Source organism: Lampris incognitus, chromosome 18, assembly GCF_029633865.1.
Source record: "Lampris incognitus isolate fLamInc1 chromosome 18, fLamInc1.hap2, whole genome shotgun sequence".
In the NCBI taxonomy this organism is placed as follows: domain Eukaryota; kingdom Metazoa; phylum Chordata; class Actinopteri; order Lampriformes; family Lampridae; genus Lampris; species Lampris incognitus.
Window position 1 is genome coordinate 31,234,311 of NC_079228.1, and position 16,031 is coordinate 31,250,341.

Here is a 16,031-nt window from a genome sequence, read left to right on the forward strand (position 1 = left end):
CCCCAGCCTCCGTAGAAAGAATAGTCGCTGGCGTGCTGTCATGGTCACAGTGTCCGTATGAAGGGACCAAGGCCAGTGTGCTCATGTGGCTGGAAGCATGCACACCCACCCTCCTGTTGTCTCCTGAAGTCCACGCTGATCTCTGTTTTGCTAATGTTGTTGTGTGTATGTGTGTGTGTGTGTGTGTGTGTGTGTGTGTATGTGTGTGTGTGTGTGTGTATCAAGACAGCAAGGAAACAGTGGGCTAGAGGTGTATTACCATTGCAGGAAATGGCAAAAATAACCTCGTTTTGAAATCAATGAATATCATTGAAATCGTTGAATGTGTAGGTCAAGTCAAAACAAGTAAGTTAGCACAAAATCACAAGGTAGTCCTGAAAGACTTTACAACCAGTACAATATATGACAGTATACGACATATGACACCCTCTATCCTTGGGCCCTAGACCCGAATGAGGAAAAACTCCACAAGAAAACCTTGTTGGGGGGGAACTGGGAGAAACTTTAGGAAGAGCAACTGAGGAGGGATCCCTCTTCCAGGACGGACAGACACACAACAGGCGTCAAATGCACAAAATACACAAAGTAGCAGAATTATAATGTAGTATCATCGATTGCAAAGATTTAGGTAATGTTGAATACAGTTAATGAGTAAGCTTTAGCAAATTTAAATGTGCTGGGTAGTAAACTTGTTAAGAGAGCGTAATCTGTGACCATCCAAGACAACGTCAGGAACCCCACAGATTCAGTCAGGAGCCACAAAACCAGCTCTGCTCAGTGTAAGATTCAGACTGTTACCGTACGCCAAAGCGAGAGAGGTGAATCATTTTGATCAATTAATATCGACAGGGGAGTTTGACACAATTATGTGTTTTGATTTAATCAATTCTATTTAGATTTTTTCGTTTACTTTCAATATATTGTAACCGGGTATTTTCTTGCCCGGTGCGGGACTCGATACTGGGTGTGCTGCACTACAAGGCGACATCACTAACCGCTCGGCTAAAGGGTCAGACTCGTTAGCTAGGGACTAATGTGTATTATTAGTAGTTTACAGTCGTCATCCTCCCCGGAAGCGCGCCCTCGTGCTTTGTCATTCCGCGCTCCGAAGAGACTTCTGAGGATCTGCACACTTCCGGATCCCACCGCTGCCACCAATGTAACCGGTTATTTTCTTGCCCGGTGCGGGATTCGATACGGGGTGTACTGCACCACAAGGCGACATCACTAACCGCTCGGCTAAAGGGGCAGACCCGTTAGCTAGAGGCTAATGTGTCTTATTACTAGTTTACAATATTCTATTTAATTATCGTTTGCATTTTCTTCACTATTGTCTTACGGCTTGTTTTTTTATTCTACTTTTTATTTATGTAATCAGCAAAACTAAAAACTGATTGAACACATCAAAAATATAACGTTTGGGTGAAAAACAGACCGCCCCTTTAACTGGACTGTACTATTTATTAAAGACGGGGGTTTACTATTACATGTTTCCGCAAGCAACACTCTTCCACTCATATACATATATATATGTTCTTTATATAATTACAAGTTTAGGTTATAATATTTTAACTGGCAGTTTGTGGTCAAACAAAACATCGTCACGTATGTATATTACTCCATAGTTCATACGGCGGTTCCGGTTCCCCCTGTGTGTGTAACGGGCATGGTGCCGTCCTTTCCGCCGCCCACGCCGATGGATAAAGTGAAGGGAAGGAAGCTGCGGATTTCGCGGATGGAGTGAAGACGTCCAACCAGATTTACCTGGGAAATCGGATCTGCTTTTGAAGTGGGTCAGACATGGCCGAGGCACCGAGCGACGGCCAAGAGAAACGACCGGAGAACAACGCCATGACCGAATACTGCGGAAAGCTGCAGCAGTGGATGTGGCAGTATTACTGGGGCTATGCTAACTGGCAGAGCTGGATGGCGCTGTCAGCCCCGCCTTTCCCCCCGCGGTGCGGCTTCCCCCAGGCGTGGACAAACGCCCCGCCGCCGTGTACACCTGCTTCGTCGTCCGGTGCTGGGCTACACGCCTTTGACGCACGGGGCTGGTACGCCTACCCGTACCCCTTCAGCTTCCCTGCAACCCCGAATACGGGCGCCGCTCCGGCCGAGCAGACTCCGTCCGCGGCCTCGGCTTTGCACAATGACGGGAGACACACGCCACAGCACAACGGCAACCCACCGCAAGCAGGTGGGCTTCAGATCCGATAGTCTGGCGCTGTAGACCCGGATCATAGTATGCATTCCCAGTAGCGCCCGCAGATAATCTTGATTCGGGTCCAGATGGTGCAGTGGTATCAGTGTTGGAAGGCGATTCCGGTTCTTTAAAACGTGGAGTCTGTGCTATAATATAATCGCAGTTTACATAATTGTGCAGTCTGGCGAGGAAAGTGCAGTGCGATATGGAAAATATGATTACTTCGATAATCCTCAAGGAGTTTTGAATTTGACACCATGGCTATTTACACATGCCAAAATACCGTGTTGAAGAGTCCAGCCGGTATTTATTATATTGAGCTGTCCGGCAACGTAAACCCAAACTAGTTTTCAAACAGTACACACTCTGCTTTAGATCCTGTCGCGAGAGTGTTTAGGTTCTTGTCATCGTTCATTCCACTATAAAATTGTTACAATATAACATGACTCATATGTCGTCCTGATGTGATACCGCTGAAAGACGTTTAAAGGTAATATGAATTATTGCAAAGTGGAGGAGACATGATCTGATAAACTGATGCAAATGACTTTGGATGTAATACGATAAGAGGAGTCATAGAGGAGAGAGAGTCTGAAGTCATAGAGAATTTTAAAGCCATATTACCTTGTTACTGTGTGGTCGTTACTGTATTTCCAGACAGCCAGCCTAGGTACGAGGCAAGCTTATATAATTACGTAGACTCAAGGGCCTATAACTGTTAAGGTTTCTTTTAAGGATTATAGGAATGCTGATCTGAGACCAATAAGGTTATCATGACATTTTTATTGCCGTGTGACCTGACCACTAAACAGAAAAGGCATCAATTTTTCATTTTATTTTTGGCCTCAGAAATTGGGGGAGACGATAGACGTAAGGGTTGGCCCAGATCTGCCCTTGTACTTACCCAAGGCATTATAGGCAAAACCGATTGGGCAAACATAAGCTTGGTCATGAGTCTCGAAGGAAGTAGGTCTGATCCAGGACTTTCCGGGGGGGAAATGTTAATGAACTTAATGATATCTTATTGTCAAAGAAAGTTGAATCAGTTCATCTGGACACAACGTTTATTGACAGAAACGTTTCATCACTCATCTAAGTGACCTCTCCGGTCTAAACTGACTGCAGGTATCACCACCCTTATAAACAACATGGTGGCATAACGACCAAAAACGACTATCAGTTTCATATGCAAATTACCGTGACCATTAACTAGAGTTTCAATGGCCAATCACAGCATTGTAAAATGGTGACAGATGTACCCTCGGTTTAGGGATGGTCGTTGCCGCTTCAAATAGAGGGCCTCTTTGACTCCCCGTTCAAACCAGCCTTCCTCCCTATCAAGGATGTGCACATCCTCATCCTTGAAAGAGTGGCCACTGGCCTGTAGATGGATGTAGACTGGAGTCCTGGCCTGACACATTAGCTCGTCTCTGTGTGAAAAATGACAGGTGACCCTTCTTCGACTGTGAAATTGCAGTTGGTGATGGGGGACATTTGGTTGTTGATGTTTACCATAAACCAAAACATACTGATCAGTACTTAGGGTTTGACTCTCATCATCCACTGGAGCACAAACCAACAACCATCAGAACGCTGTGTCACCAAGCTGACAATGTCCCCACCGACACAGCGGCCGGACACTAAACAGACCCTGGTTAAGTGTGGTTATCCTAATTGGGCATTTGTGAAAGCCAGGAAGACGCCCAAACAGTGCACCAGCCGATCAAAAGGAGGAGAAGGACAACAGCTGACTAAATGTAAACTAGTGGTGATTCCGTATGTGGCGGGAGTGTCGGAAAAGTTGAGGCGTGTATTTTCCAATCATCGCTTCTCAGTTCGCTGTGCCAGAAATCGGTCCACCCCAAAGATCGGGTCCCCCAGCACAAACAGCAATAGAGTGTACGCTGTTGAGTGCCAGGAGGATTGCCGTGACTTGTACATCGAGGACACTAAACAGACCCTGGCCAAGAGGATGGCACAACACAGAATAGCTAACACGTCAGGCCAGGACTCCACAGTCTACACCATCTACAGGCCAGTAGCCACTCTTTCAAGGATGAGGATGTGCACATCTTTGACAGGGAGGAACGCTGGTTTGAACAGGGAGTCAAAGAGGCCATCTACATCTGTCGCCATCTTACAATGCTTTGACTGCAAACATTCCCAAATTCTCTGTGAATAGTACACATGGCCATTGAAACTAGTTAATGGCCATGCCTATTTGCATATGAAACTGATCGTTGGTTTCAGTTATTATGCAACTGTATTGTTTATATAAGGGTGGGGATACCTGCAGTCAGTTGATTTTCTTCCCTGGATTATCGAGCTTGCATAAAGATGATATTTTATAGTGAATCTTTGTACATTATTTCAGTTGGATAACTTAACTCTTGGCAGGTTTTGTTCTATGGTCCGGTTTAATTTTTGCAAATCTCCCAATTCGACAGCAGCAAAGTCCATACTTATCAAGTAAAATATGCTCAGTAAACTTTTCTCTCTATCTTCATCTCTCTTCATCTCAGGACGGGAATACACAATCCCCTCGCCCCTCCACAGATTCCTAGCTGAGACGGTGGACTTCTTTATCCTGTTTTGTGTGAAAGCCACCATCGTGTTGTGGATCATGCATCTGAGCGGGATGAAGTGAGCGGGGTTTCTGGAGGAGTGTCAAAGAAAATTTAGGCTCGGCCAGTTGATCACCTTCAATCTTAATGAATAAATAAAGGCAAGGTGATCGGCCTGAAAGAGTGTGTTGAAAATTCTCAAGTATTGTGCACAATCTTAATGAATAAATAAAGGCAAGGTGATCGGCCTGAAAGAGTGTGTTGAAAATTCTCAAGTATTGTGCACAATCTTAATGAATAAATAAAGGCAAGGTCCTCGGCCTGAAACAGTGTGTTGAAAATTCCCAAGTATTGTGCGTCCTTCCCCCACAGGTCAGCCTGTAAAGAAAGTGCTGTTCCCATTAGTTTTCCCCACTTCCCAGATGTTTTGAACCTTTCGTTAGACCATGATGAGCGTGATGTGTAAATGAGTTCCAAGTAGAAGTTATCTGCAAACTAAGTTTACAAGAAAATTTGCTAGGAGGGATGCCCATATAAAATTCCGAAAGAATTAACAGAACATAAAGTATGAGGACTGTATGTCAAGAAATACCAAGAGTAAAAAAAAAAGCATTTGTGTTGTGAATGGCTGGGTTTCAGTCTAAGCCGCTATCAACTGGCACTCCCTGTGGTATAGATTTAGTCGGTCAGTTATGCAGATATTGTCTTTACATAACACAAGGCCCCAACCAAAAGAACACAAATAAAGACCCGTTCATGATCTAATATAGGAATTGTATCATTGTTAGTTCTATGTTCTCTCACCCATCCACAGAACCCTCATCTTAATTTAAGTGTTCTCCTTTTCTTGTCTCTTAAGGGACATTGCTAAATTCATCACTCACTTCATAGTGGAGGAGATAGATGAGAACACGTCCATGGAGGACCTGCAGAAGATGATGGTTGTGGCTCTGGTCTACAGAGTGCTAGTCTGCTTCTATGAGGTGGGTTGTAGGTCGCATGGTCTGAGCACAAGTTGAAAGCCCACCAAAATTTTGCAAAACATTTTTTTTTTTGTGCAGTATCTTGGAAGTATTTGATATTTTTTCTACTTTTATAGTCATCATTTTTGATTTGCAACTTCAAAATTTGTGCAAAAATAGCATGGTGGAAATGCAGCAACAGGCTGCCTCAAAATTTCATGTCTGGTTCGGACAGTAAAAATGGCCTCATCCAGGCAGCAACTTAGAGTATTTCAAAAAGTCTGCCAAGAACCATGGTAGCCATGAGTAAGTGCTGCACTAGTTTTTGCTTTGAGCTATGGTCAAACTCCGTCAAGGATTCAAAATTAGGGCAACTTTAACTCCAGCTGCTCAACTCCTGTGTAGAACATACTCCTCGTTTTATCCATACATATTCCCCAATCTCATTGCACTTACCAGAAGCCTTGCCACCACTTGCACTTGTTTACAAAGGACAAAGCTGCCTTTCTTCCCATTGAGAGGAGTGATGCAATCTTTTCATCATAGTTGCAGAAGATGAAGTCAAGCTCTGGGTCTGTTGTTAGACTTAAACATTGGCGGTTTGTTTTACCCAGAAGGGAGTAAGCTTGGGGAACAGCAGCGATCCCTGCTTTCAGGATAATGTGTGTCATCTGTCTTCCTCAGTGACCATGTTTTTGTTCTCATTTTGTCAAACTTTGGAGCATACCTGCTTACCTTTGTAAAACTGCGTGTCAGACAACGGTGTCATTGATGGATATTGTCATTAATGTTATGTAGTGTCTTCCAATAGCGAAGTAAGAGCGGTCAAGTCAAATGAAGTCAGATTTTTTTTGTATAACCCTAAATCACAGTCAAGTCTGTTTTTTTATCCGCATTACATTTGCATTAAATTGATCAAAACAGGTAGAGTAAATGACAATTACTGCACTCCCAATCCTCAGACCCTAAATTTCATCCATCCATCCATCCATCCATCCATCCATCCATCCATCCATCCATCCATCCATCCATCCATCCATCCATTATCCAAACCGCTTATCCTGCTCTCAGGGTTGCGGGGATGCTGGAGCCTATCCCAGCAGTCATTGGGTGGCAGGCGGGGAGACACCCTGGACAGGCTGCCAGGCCATCACAGGGCCGACACACACACACACACATATTCATACCTAGGGACAGTTTAGTGTGGCCGATTCAGCTGACCTTCATGTCTTTGGACCTTCTTGCTGTGAGGCGACCACCGCGCTAACCACTGCACCACCGTGCCCCCCCCCCCCCAAATTTCAATTTAAAAAAAAAACCTCCTTGGGAAAACCTTTTCAGGAAGAAAAGGGAGATCCTAGGTTACTCAGTCCTATTGGATAGGACCTCCCATTTTCAGTAATGTGCCTGCACATTTGTGTTAACATTATTAATATTTCAATCAACTATTCTTTCATTTGTTCTTTCTTCTTCTGTGTGATATGATTATGTTATGGGTGTAGAAATGCTCTCAAATTCTAAACTGTTAGAAACAAACTATAAATGCATTAAGTGGTAAATATCTCTGCTGAGTATCAAATAATGGAAATGCAAAATTTTGCCATTAAAGAGCTTTCCTGGGCTTTCGTAGCTGCAGGAACTGTACATTTGCATACAGGAAATATGTATTCTGTGATTGGTTGTTTGACCTGGGCTATTATTGTCCTTTATCCAATCAGATTATCTGCATCTGGGGTGCAGGCGGGGCCACACCAGGGAAGTTTCTGCTCGGGCTGCGAGTGGTGACATGTGACACGTCCACCCTGGTCCGACCCAACCGCGTCCTGGTGGTCCCCGCGTCAAATGTCTCCCTTTCAGCGTAAGTGAATGCATAGAACCAGAGCTGAACCTGGCTGTTCTGTGATAAAACATCTAGTTGCTGCCAACCTGTGTAATTTTTTTTCTTTTAATTTAAAAACACCATTCAGTGAGGGGTGTGTTATTCTACAAAATGGCACCGTAAGGTTAGTGGAAATGGAATTGTAAAAATAAAAAATACATTTCAAATGTATAATCTTCTAGTCGGTCTATATGATTGGAGACTTGATGGTGTCACATCCCTGATAATAGAAATGCAATTTTCTGTTTAAGGGTTTTCCAAATTGGATTTGCAACAATATTCTGCCATTTCTGAAATCTACATGGATTACAATACATGGGACCAATATATTTGCTTTTCTAACTTTTGTCTCGGCTCCCATAGTTCTACAGTGCGGGCGCTGAATAAGAACTTCTCCATCGCCTTCCTCTTCCCGGTCTTCATCACCCTCCTCTTCTTCCAGCACAACAGGACTGTCTATGACATTGTGGCAGGAACCATTGTTGTCCAGCGTAGGGGGGCCAGATAACACATCCTACTGCAGCTGGTTCAGAGGAGGGCACAGAAACCACTACACTTGGTGGGGTGTGTTAATAAAGTGTGACATGCTCATTCGCACTAAATGTCTTGAGATTAACGAAAACCAATCATTTCTAAATGAGCACTGGGGAGAACGTTGCATCAGCGCAATTCTAAACTGGACCTTAGAGACTTTTTTGTGGACTCAAATTACACATGGAAGATTGGATTGATACTGGTTTAGGCCCTGTACAGTGCTTGTAAAGACAGAATTCCTCGCAGCTTTTGGATCTTTTGCATTTATTACTGATCTGACTGTTATAGCGACTCCTATCAAGTTGTAAAAAGTATTGTTATTTTTGAAATGGTCAAAAGTACCATATTTCCTGGACTACAAGTTGCACCGGAATGCTAGTCGCACCCAGCAAAAAAACGTGTTGTTGTGAGGAAAAAAAAACATATGTAAGTCGCTTTGGTGTATGGTACCATAGAAATTGAATGACAGTAGAACGGACATTCCAACTCAAATCAAGATGGCAGGATGGTCAGCGGCACGGCGGCCATTTGAACTGCTGCCATTGCAAAGAACGGTGACTATTGTAGCTGGTAAACTTCTGTATAAACTTCCATAAAGATGGTGGGAGGAAACCGCAGCACCCGCAGGAAACCTATACAGACATGGGGAGAACATGCCAACTCCACACAGAAAGGACCTTGGACGGCCTGGGGTTCGAACCCAGGACCTTCTTGCTGTGAGGCAACAGTGCTAACCACTGGGCCACCGTGGCACCCCAATTAAGAACAATCACCATTTTCTTTCTAACTACTCAAACATTTCAACGTTCTTTCTGCTCTCATTCAATTTCTATGGGTGGTACAGTATTTTCAACTGAGTCACAAGATGAAGCAGTGCCATCTAGTGGCCTTAGTTGAAATGCAGTGTATTCGTCCGACAAAATTACATTGTATAAGTCGCTTTGGAATGTAAGTCGCAGAACCAGCCTGACGAGTAAAAGGAAACAGCGATTTATAGTCCAGGAAATACGGTATATATAGCTCTAAAGGGTGCTGGACAATATCACAGGGATATCCCAGTACTATTTCACTCAATATGGGAATCTTAATTCTAATCTAATATGTGATATTGTCTTAATATTATGAGTCTCAATGTAAAGTTAAATACAACGAGTAATATATTTTGAGTTATCTTTTGTTTTCTTTGATGTTTTGCTTGTATGCTAATGATGGTGAATCAAAAGCTAAAGGTTTTTAGTTTTTGGAAGTTTTGATCATGCTTCAACACTCCAACTGAAAAAACACCCTGCAGGTCTAACTTGCCCCTGGCTAACATTTTGAAAATGTTTCGTTGTGACCTGCTTTGGAGAGCTGGTCACTGACAGGTTACATAGGAATTTTTTTTTCTTCCCCCAAGTCATACACAATATGGACACATGGCGTTTGTTCATTGTTGGTCTGTGTCCTCCCCGTTCCTCTTTTCTGCAATCAAAATTGTAAACCTTGTCTCAGGGCACCACTTCTGAAAGCCATTCTTCCTTCTCCAAATGCATGACTGGTTGTCACTTCTCGAGTCAGGTTTTCACTTATGCACATTGTTAAACTTCTGTTATCTAGTATTAAACGTAGGGCCTTTGCATTTTTAGGAATTCAATGCTGGTAAAGTAATCCGAGTTGTACTTGGGTCTGCAGTATTAAAACAAAGTTAATCGATGGCTTGCATTTTGATTTTTATCTGTATTTTGTACCATACTAAAATTCTGTGAAACCTTCGAGCTGACGTTCACTGACTCGAAGGAAACAGTTCCTTTGTCATCAACTTTTTTTTTTTTTGGCGTAGTAACGAAGTGATGTGGACTGACAAAAAACATTGCACCTAAATGCCTAAACAGTGATCAGTTGTCACATTGAAAAAGTCAGACTGTCTTCCGATGCGTTACCACCATACACATGCACAGGTAGGGTCCCAGTAGGTTAGTGGTTCTCAGTTAGGTCTTCCAGTGCCAACAGTACTCTACAACTCGTTTTCTATTCTGCCAGGTAGTTCATTTACATGCCCCTGTTGCTCCAGGTGTAAAACCTCCCGGGTTGAGGCTGGAACAACCAACACAACAGGTGAATGTAATGAACTACCTGGTGGAATAGAAAACCATCAGTACTGGTGTCACCCAGGATCAGATTGAGAACCACTGCAAAAGGACTTGTCTGAAAGCTAATGTTCTGTAAAAAAAAAAAAAAATCTTTCACTTTATTGATAAAAGGGGCAGACAAGCTAAGACTCTCATCGAAAACAGATGATACGCTGCTTGATTTGGAGAAAAGCCCCTCCCTCCCACCCCAAAAAGTTGTTTTACCCAAACCAAACATGCTAATACTGCCTCAGCTAACATGCACACTGCGCTCTACGCCTGTTGCCAAAGCCGACAGGAGCCACTTTTTAACTTTTAGAATACGGTTATTCTTAATATATAATATAACATTACATCATTCATTATCAAAAGACAATATCATGGATTTTATAGTTGATTAGTCCAGAAATATAACTTTTAGCCATAGCCAATGTCACGTGTTAGCTAAAAACCATGAATGCAGCATGTCTGTTTTTGCTGTCTGTTGTCAAGTCAGTTTATTGAAGAATAGTTCATGATGATGTTTCCATCTTTCACCCTCTCTGAAAGTACAACAGTCAGTCTGCCCGATCAGAGCCTTCCTCGAATGAAGAAGACGCAGAAGGTTGCAGGTACCTTATATAGCAAAATACTTATGGCAAATTTTGCCAGTGGCTGCACACAAAATTTAGCGTCAAGGATACCTCGAATACAATTTGTGTCAGTCTCTTAAAGACATTGTGGATAGGAAATAAGGAATGAATCAGCATGCAATTATGACAAAACTTGACTTTCATATGAAATATATTGTTATCAAAAATATTATTAGTCTTTTCACTTTGGAATAGGTTACTATTGATTCTAGTGTCTGATGTACAAAGTCACCTACAAATAAATGGTACACAAATAAAACACGACACTGAAATCAGATACGTCACTGCTGATAAACTCAGAATAGCTAAATAAACAAAACCTAGATGAAAACAACAGTTTATTCAGTCTGTATAGGACTACTACTACTACTCCCACTACTACTTTCAGCTGCTTCCATTAGGGGGCGCCACAGCGGATCATCTGTTTCCATCTCTTCCTGTCCTCTGCATCTTCCTCTGTCACACCAGCCACCTGCATGTCCTCTCTCACCACATCCATAAACCTCCTCTTTGGCCTTCCTCTTCCCTGGCAGCTCCATATTCAGCATCCTTCTCCCAATATACCCAGCATCTCTCTTCCACGCATGTCCAAGCTGTCTCAATCTTGCCTCTCTTGCTTTGTCTCCAAACCGTCCAACCTGAGCTGTCCCTCTTAATATACTCATTCCTAATCCTGTCCTTATTCGTCACTCCCAATGAAATCTTAGCATCTTCAACTCTGCCACCTCCAGCTGTCCCTCCTGTCTTTTCATCAGTGCCATTGTCTCCAAATCATATAACATAGCTGGTCTCACAACCATCTTGTAAACCTTCCCTTTAACTCTTGCTGATACCCTTCTGTTGCAAGTCACTCCTGACACTCTTCTCCACCCACTCCACCCTGCCTGCACTCTCTTCTTCACCTCTCTCCTGCACTCCCCGTTATTTTGGACAGTTGACCCCAAGTAGTTAAACTCATACGCCTTCATCACCTCTACTCCTTGCATCCTCCCCATTCCACTGTCCTCCCTGTCATTCACGCATAGGTATTCCATCATACTCCTACTGACTTTCATTTCTCTTCTCTCTAGTGCATACCTACACCTCTCCAGGCTCTCCTCAACCTGCACCCTACTCTCACTACAGATCACAATGTCGTCCGCAAACATCATACTCCACGGAGACTCCTGCCTGATCTCGTTCATCAACCTGTCCATCACCATTGCAAACAAGAAAGGGCTCAGAGCCGATCCTTGATGTAATCCCACCTCCACCTTGAACCCATCTGTCATTCCAACCACACACCTCACCACTGTCACACTTCCACACTTCCCTCATACATATCCTGCACCGGTCCTACATACTTCTCTGCAACTCCCGACTTCCTCATACAATACCACACCTCCTCTCTCGGCATGTTGTCATATGTTTTCTCTAAATCTACAAAGACAAAATGTTACTCCTTCTGGCCTTCTCTATACTTCTCAGTCAACATTTTCAAAGCAAACATCGTATCTGGGGTGCTCTTTCATGGTATGAAACCATACTGCTGCTTGCTAATCCTCACCTCTCCTCTTAACCTAGCTTCTATTACTATTTCCCATATCTTCATGCTGTGGGTGATTGACTTTATACCTCTGTAGTTGCTACAGTTCTGCACATCGTCCTTATTCTTGAAAATCAGTACCAGTATGCTTCTTCTCCACTCCTCAGGCATCCTCTCACTTTCCAAGATTGTGTTAAACAATCTCGTTAAAAACTCCACAGCCATCGCTCTTAAACATCTCCATGCCTCCACAGGTATGTCATCTGAACCAACTGCCTTTCCACTCTTCACCCTTGTTATAGCTTCCCTCACTTCCTCCTTGCTAATCCGCCGCACTTCCTGATTCACGTTCCACACATCATCCAACCTTCTCTCAAAACAAGTCTTAAAAAAAAACTACCCTGGGAGATTGTGTCCTTTTCTGTTACCCACGCATGAAAGTATAAAATGGAGAGAGAGGAGAGACGCTGACTCGTCAGTCATTTAATACAGGATAAGATCACAATTTGTGGCCTTTTCAGAAGGCTCATTTCAGACATAATTTTGCTTCACTTCGCTGTATGGTACTTTCCATCTGCGTTTGTGCTGAGTTACATGCACTATCTTAAAGAACTGGCTCATTTTTACGGAGTCTTATTGAGATGTGCATCCACCACTGGGGTCTACCATTTACAAAATTACAGTTATTGTCCTCTAAGGGGTACTCGTCGACAAAAAATAAACAAATAACTGAAAATTGAGGATTGTGTCCGGTAGATAAAAGAAGTTCTAGTTGTTACTGCTTGGCCCAAAGGCGATAAACTGCTTCGTTCATTACCAACATGTCTTTTGGGACATTGTTCTGTGCAGCTGTTGGGAGTAGGCGTATACACATCCTGCAGCTGTGCATGGAAGAGATGTGGAAGACCTGTAATGGATGAATATAATGCTGAACCTAAGAGCAGAACAAGGGACTTGAATGAATATTAAGTAGTATATTAAGAGGGATTCAGTTAAGGAGTGAATATTAAAGAGCACATTAAGAGGGACTGCGTTTCAAACAGCAGAGTGTATTCTGCTCCTTTGCAGAAGAGTTGAAGGAGTAGAATATATGGATTAGTTTAAGGTTAAAGACCATATAGGGCATTGATTCATTTGTCAAGTTATATTTATTTGGATGGCCGCCATCCAAGGCAGTGTACCAAATTAATCCTCATAATGAATGGGGGGGGGAATAATAAACCTAACCAGAAGGGGGCAGCATTAAGCAGTACAACTCGTTGTGACCTACTCACCGTGTATGGAAATCATTAAGGGTAGTAGTCTCTGCTGTGTAAACTAATTTTACAAGATTAACATGAAGTAGTTATCCATCATTTTTTAAAGTTTTTTTTTCTCCAATATATATCTTTGCTGGCTGTAGATAACTGAACATATTGCTTAACATCTGCTACCATTTGATTCATGGTTTCGACCAAGGACACCTACAGCATTCTTGTCCAGACTCTTTCTGCATGTGCTTGTGTGCTCCGTGAGTGCAAACGTCTGCGTGCATGACTGCAGAGCTGCGTTTCCACCGCAGGAACTTTCCCCAGGAACCAAGAACGTTTTGAGGAACTCGGCGCGTTTCCACCGGAGGGTCTAAATTAAGTTCCAGGGACATTATTTTACCCCAGCCCCCCAAAAAAAGCTAGAGCTCTGTGAAAATGCCACCCAGGATCAGTCTCTCTGTTTGGTCTCACGATCATTCAAATATTTTTGATGAGGAGAAGAAACAGAATTAATATACAGAAAAAAAACAAGATGTGCTGCTTTAAAACAGCCATCGCTCTTTCGTACATCATCGGACTGATTTGCCTAATCTTTGCGGATCTTTAGACCGCGGTGGAAATGGAGACAACAATGGGCTGAAGTAACCTCTTAGTTCCTTGAAAAGTAGTTCCTGGGGACTAACAATTCCGGGTACTTTGGGTGGAAATGCTTCTCGTTGAACAACTCCAGAACTTAACTCCGTTTTGTCCTTAGCTCTTTTTTTAAAGTACCCCTCTACTCAAAAATGTGTTTTTCTTATGTTTGTGTCCCCTAAAATGTCTGGCCTTGACTATACTGACTTGTACCCCTGCAAAGTTTGTCACTAGAGCGGTGCTTTCATTCCTCTGCTGAAACAGGAGCTGTCTGTGTGCTTCCCTAAAACCCGGGATTCAAACGTATCCCGGGTGAGATTTGGTATGTCATAAATCTGAAAGCCAATCGCTGTCTAATATGCAAATGATGGGACAGGTAAAAAAAAACAACCTGAAACCTCCCGCACAAAGTGGACTTGACAGTACAGAGAGCGGGTTTGCATTAGCATAGTGAAAGTTTTGACCGCAAACATGGTACAGTGTGCAGTTTTGGATGTAAACCGGACCCTGGAACTGCTTTCCGCGATCTACCAAAAATATCCCACTATATTGCTGAAATGGTTGGAATATATTTACAGACATCGGGGTCACACGCCTACAAACCTGGGGGGACTGCGTATCTGCAATGTTCATTTCAGTGAGGAGTGTCTTGATGCATGCTCAGTAATCCTGGTAAGAAAGTCACAGAAAGTTGAATCAGTTTATCTGGACACAACGTTTATTGAGAGAGAAACGTTTCATCGCTCATCTAAGTGACCTCTTCAGTCTCACCTGACTGCAGGTATCCCCACCCTTATAAACAATACAGTGGCATAACGACCGAAGATGATCGGTTTCACATACAAATGGTGATGGGGGACATTTGACTGGAGCACAAACTAAGAGTCATCAGGACACTGTACCACCGAGCTGACAACGTCCCCACCGACACAGCATCCGGGGAAGGGGAGAAATCCCACTTTAACCTAGGTCCTAGAGCAAGCAGCGGTGGTGAGCGGGGCATGAGGCCTGTGATATGATAGTTGCATATTCATAATCTTGAATTTCTCAACGAGGGAGAAAGAGTAGATGTGTTTCCAGCCCCTTTTCTGAAATTATTTATCTATTTATTTTTACTTTTTATGTGGGAAAACCATGTTAAACAATACATTAATCATCGGCTAGTATTAAACTAGAAGGGAACTTTAACGACCGGCCGCCTTGAAAAAAAGTATACGTAGCTCGTCATACCTATCCTCCTGGCTAGACTTCTTTTCCACCAACCTGTTTGTCAGTTCAGTGCCGACAATTAGCTGCCATGTAAGGTGACTCTCAAACACACAACCTTAAAGCAGTGAATGGGAAAGCCTCTTTGTATTCTTACAACAAATCGTATTATTACAATGAATTTCCTCCCTGCATTTAACCCATCCTATACTATAGGAGCAGTGGGCAGCTGCAGCACCCGGGGACCAACTCCAGTTTTTCTTTCCATTGCCTTGCTCAGGGGCACAGGCAGGAGTATTAACCCTAATATGTATGTCTTTTTGATGGTGGGAAGAAACCAGAGCACCCGGAGGAAACCCACGCAGACACGGGGAGAATATGCAAACTCTACACAGAAAGGACCTGGGACGGCCTGGGGTTCGAACCCAGGACTTCCTTGCTGTGAGGTAACAGTGCCAACCACTGGGCCACCGTGCTGCCAAGTGACTGACTCTATTAATGTAAACACATTTATAGTCATTGACATTCCTCTTCA

At 43.2% G+C, this 16,031-nt stretch overlaps 1 protein-coding gene across 1 annotated transcript; it reads left to right on the plus strand.

Moving 5' to 3' along the window:
• Positions 1–1,701: 1,701 nt before the first annotated feature.
• fam8a1a (family with sequence similarity 8 member A1a) lies at positions 1,702–9,848 on the plus strand. Its single transcript, XM_056298695.1, has 5 exons — positions 1,702–2,197; positions 4,726–4,846; positions 5,627–5,750; positions 7,448–7,587; positions 7,972–9,848. The coding sequence occupies exons 1-5, from the start codon at positions 1,801–1,803 to the stop codon at positions 8,114–8,116; spliced, it is 927 nt and encodes a 308-aa protein (XP_056154670.1). The 5' UTR covers positions 1,702–1,800; the 3' UTR covers positions 8,117–9,848.
• Positions 9,849–16,031: the final 6,183 nt, after the last annotated feature.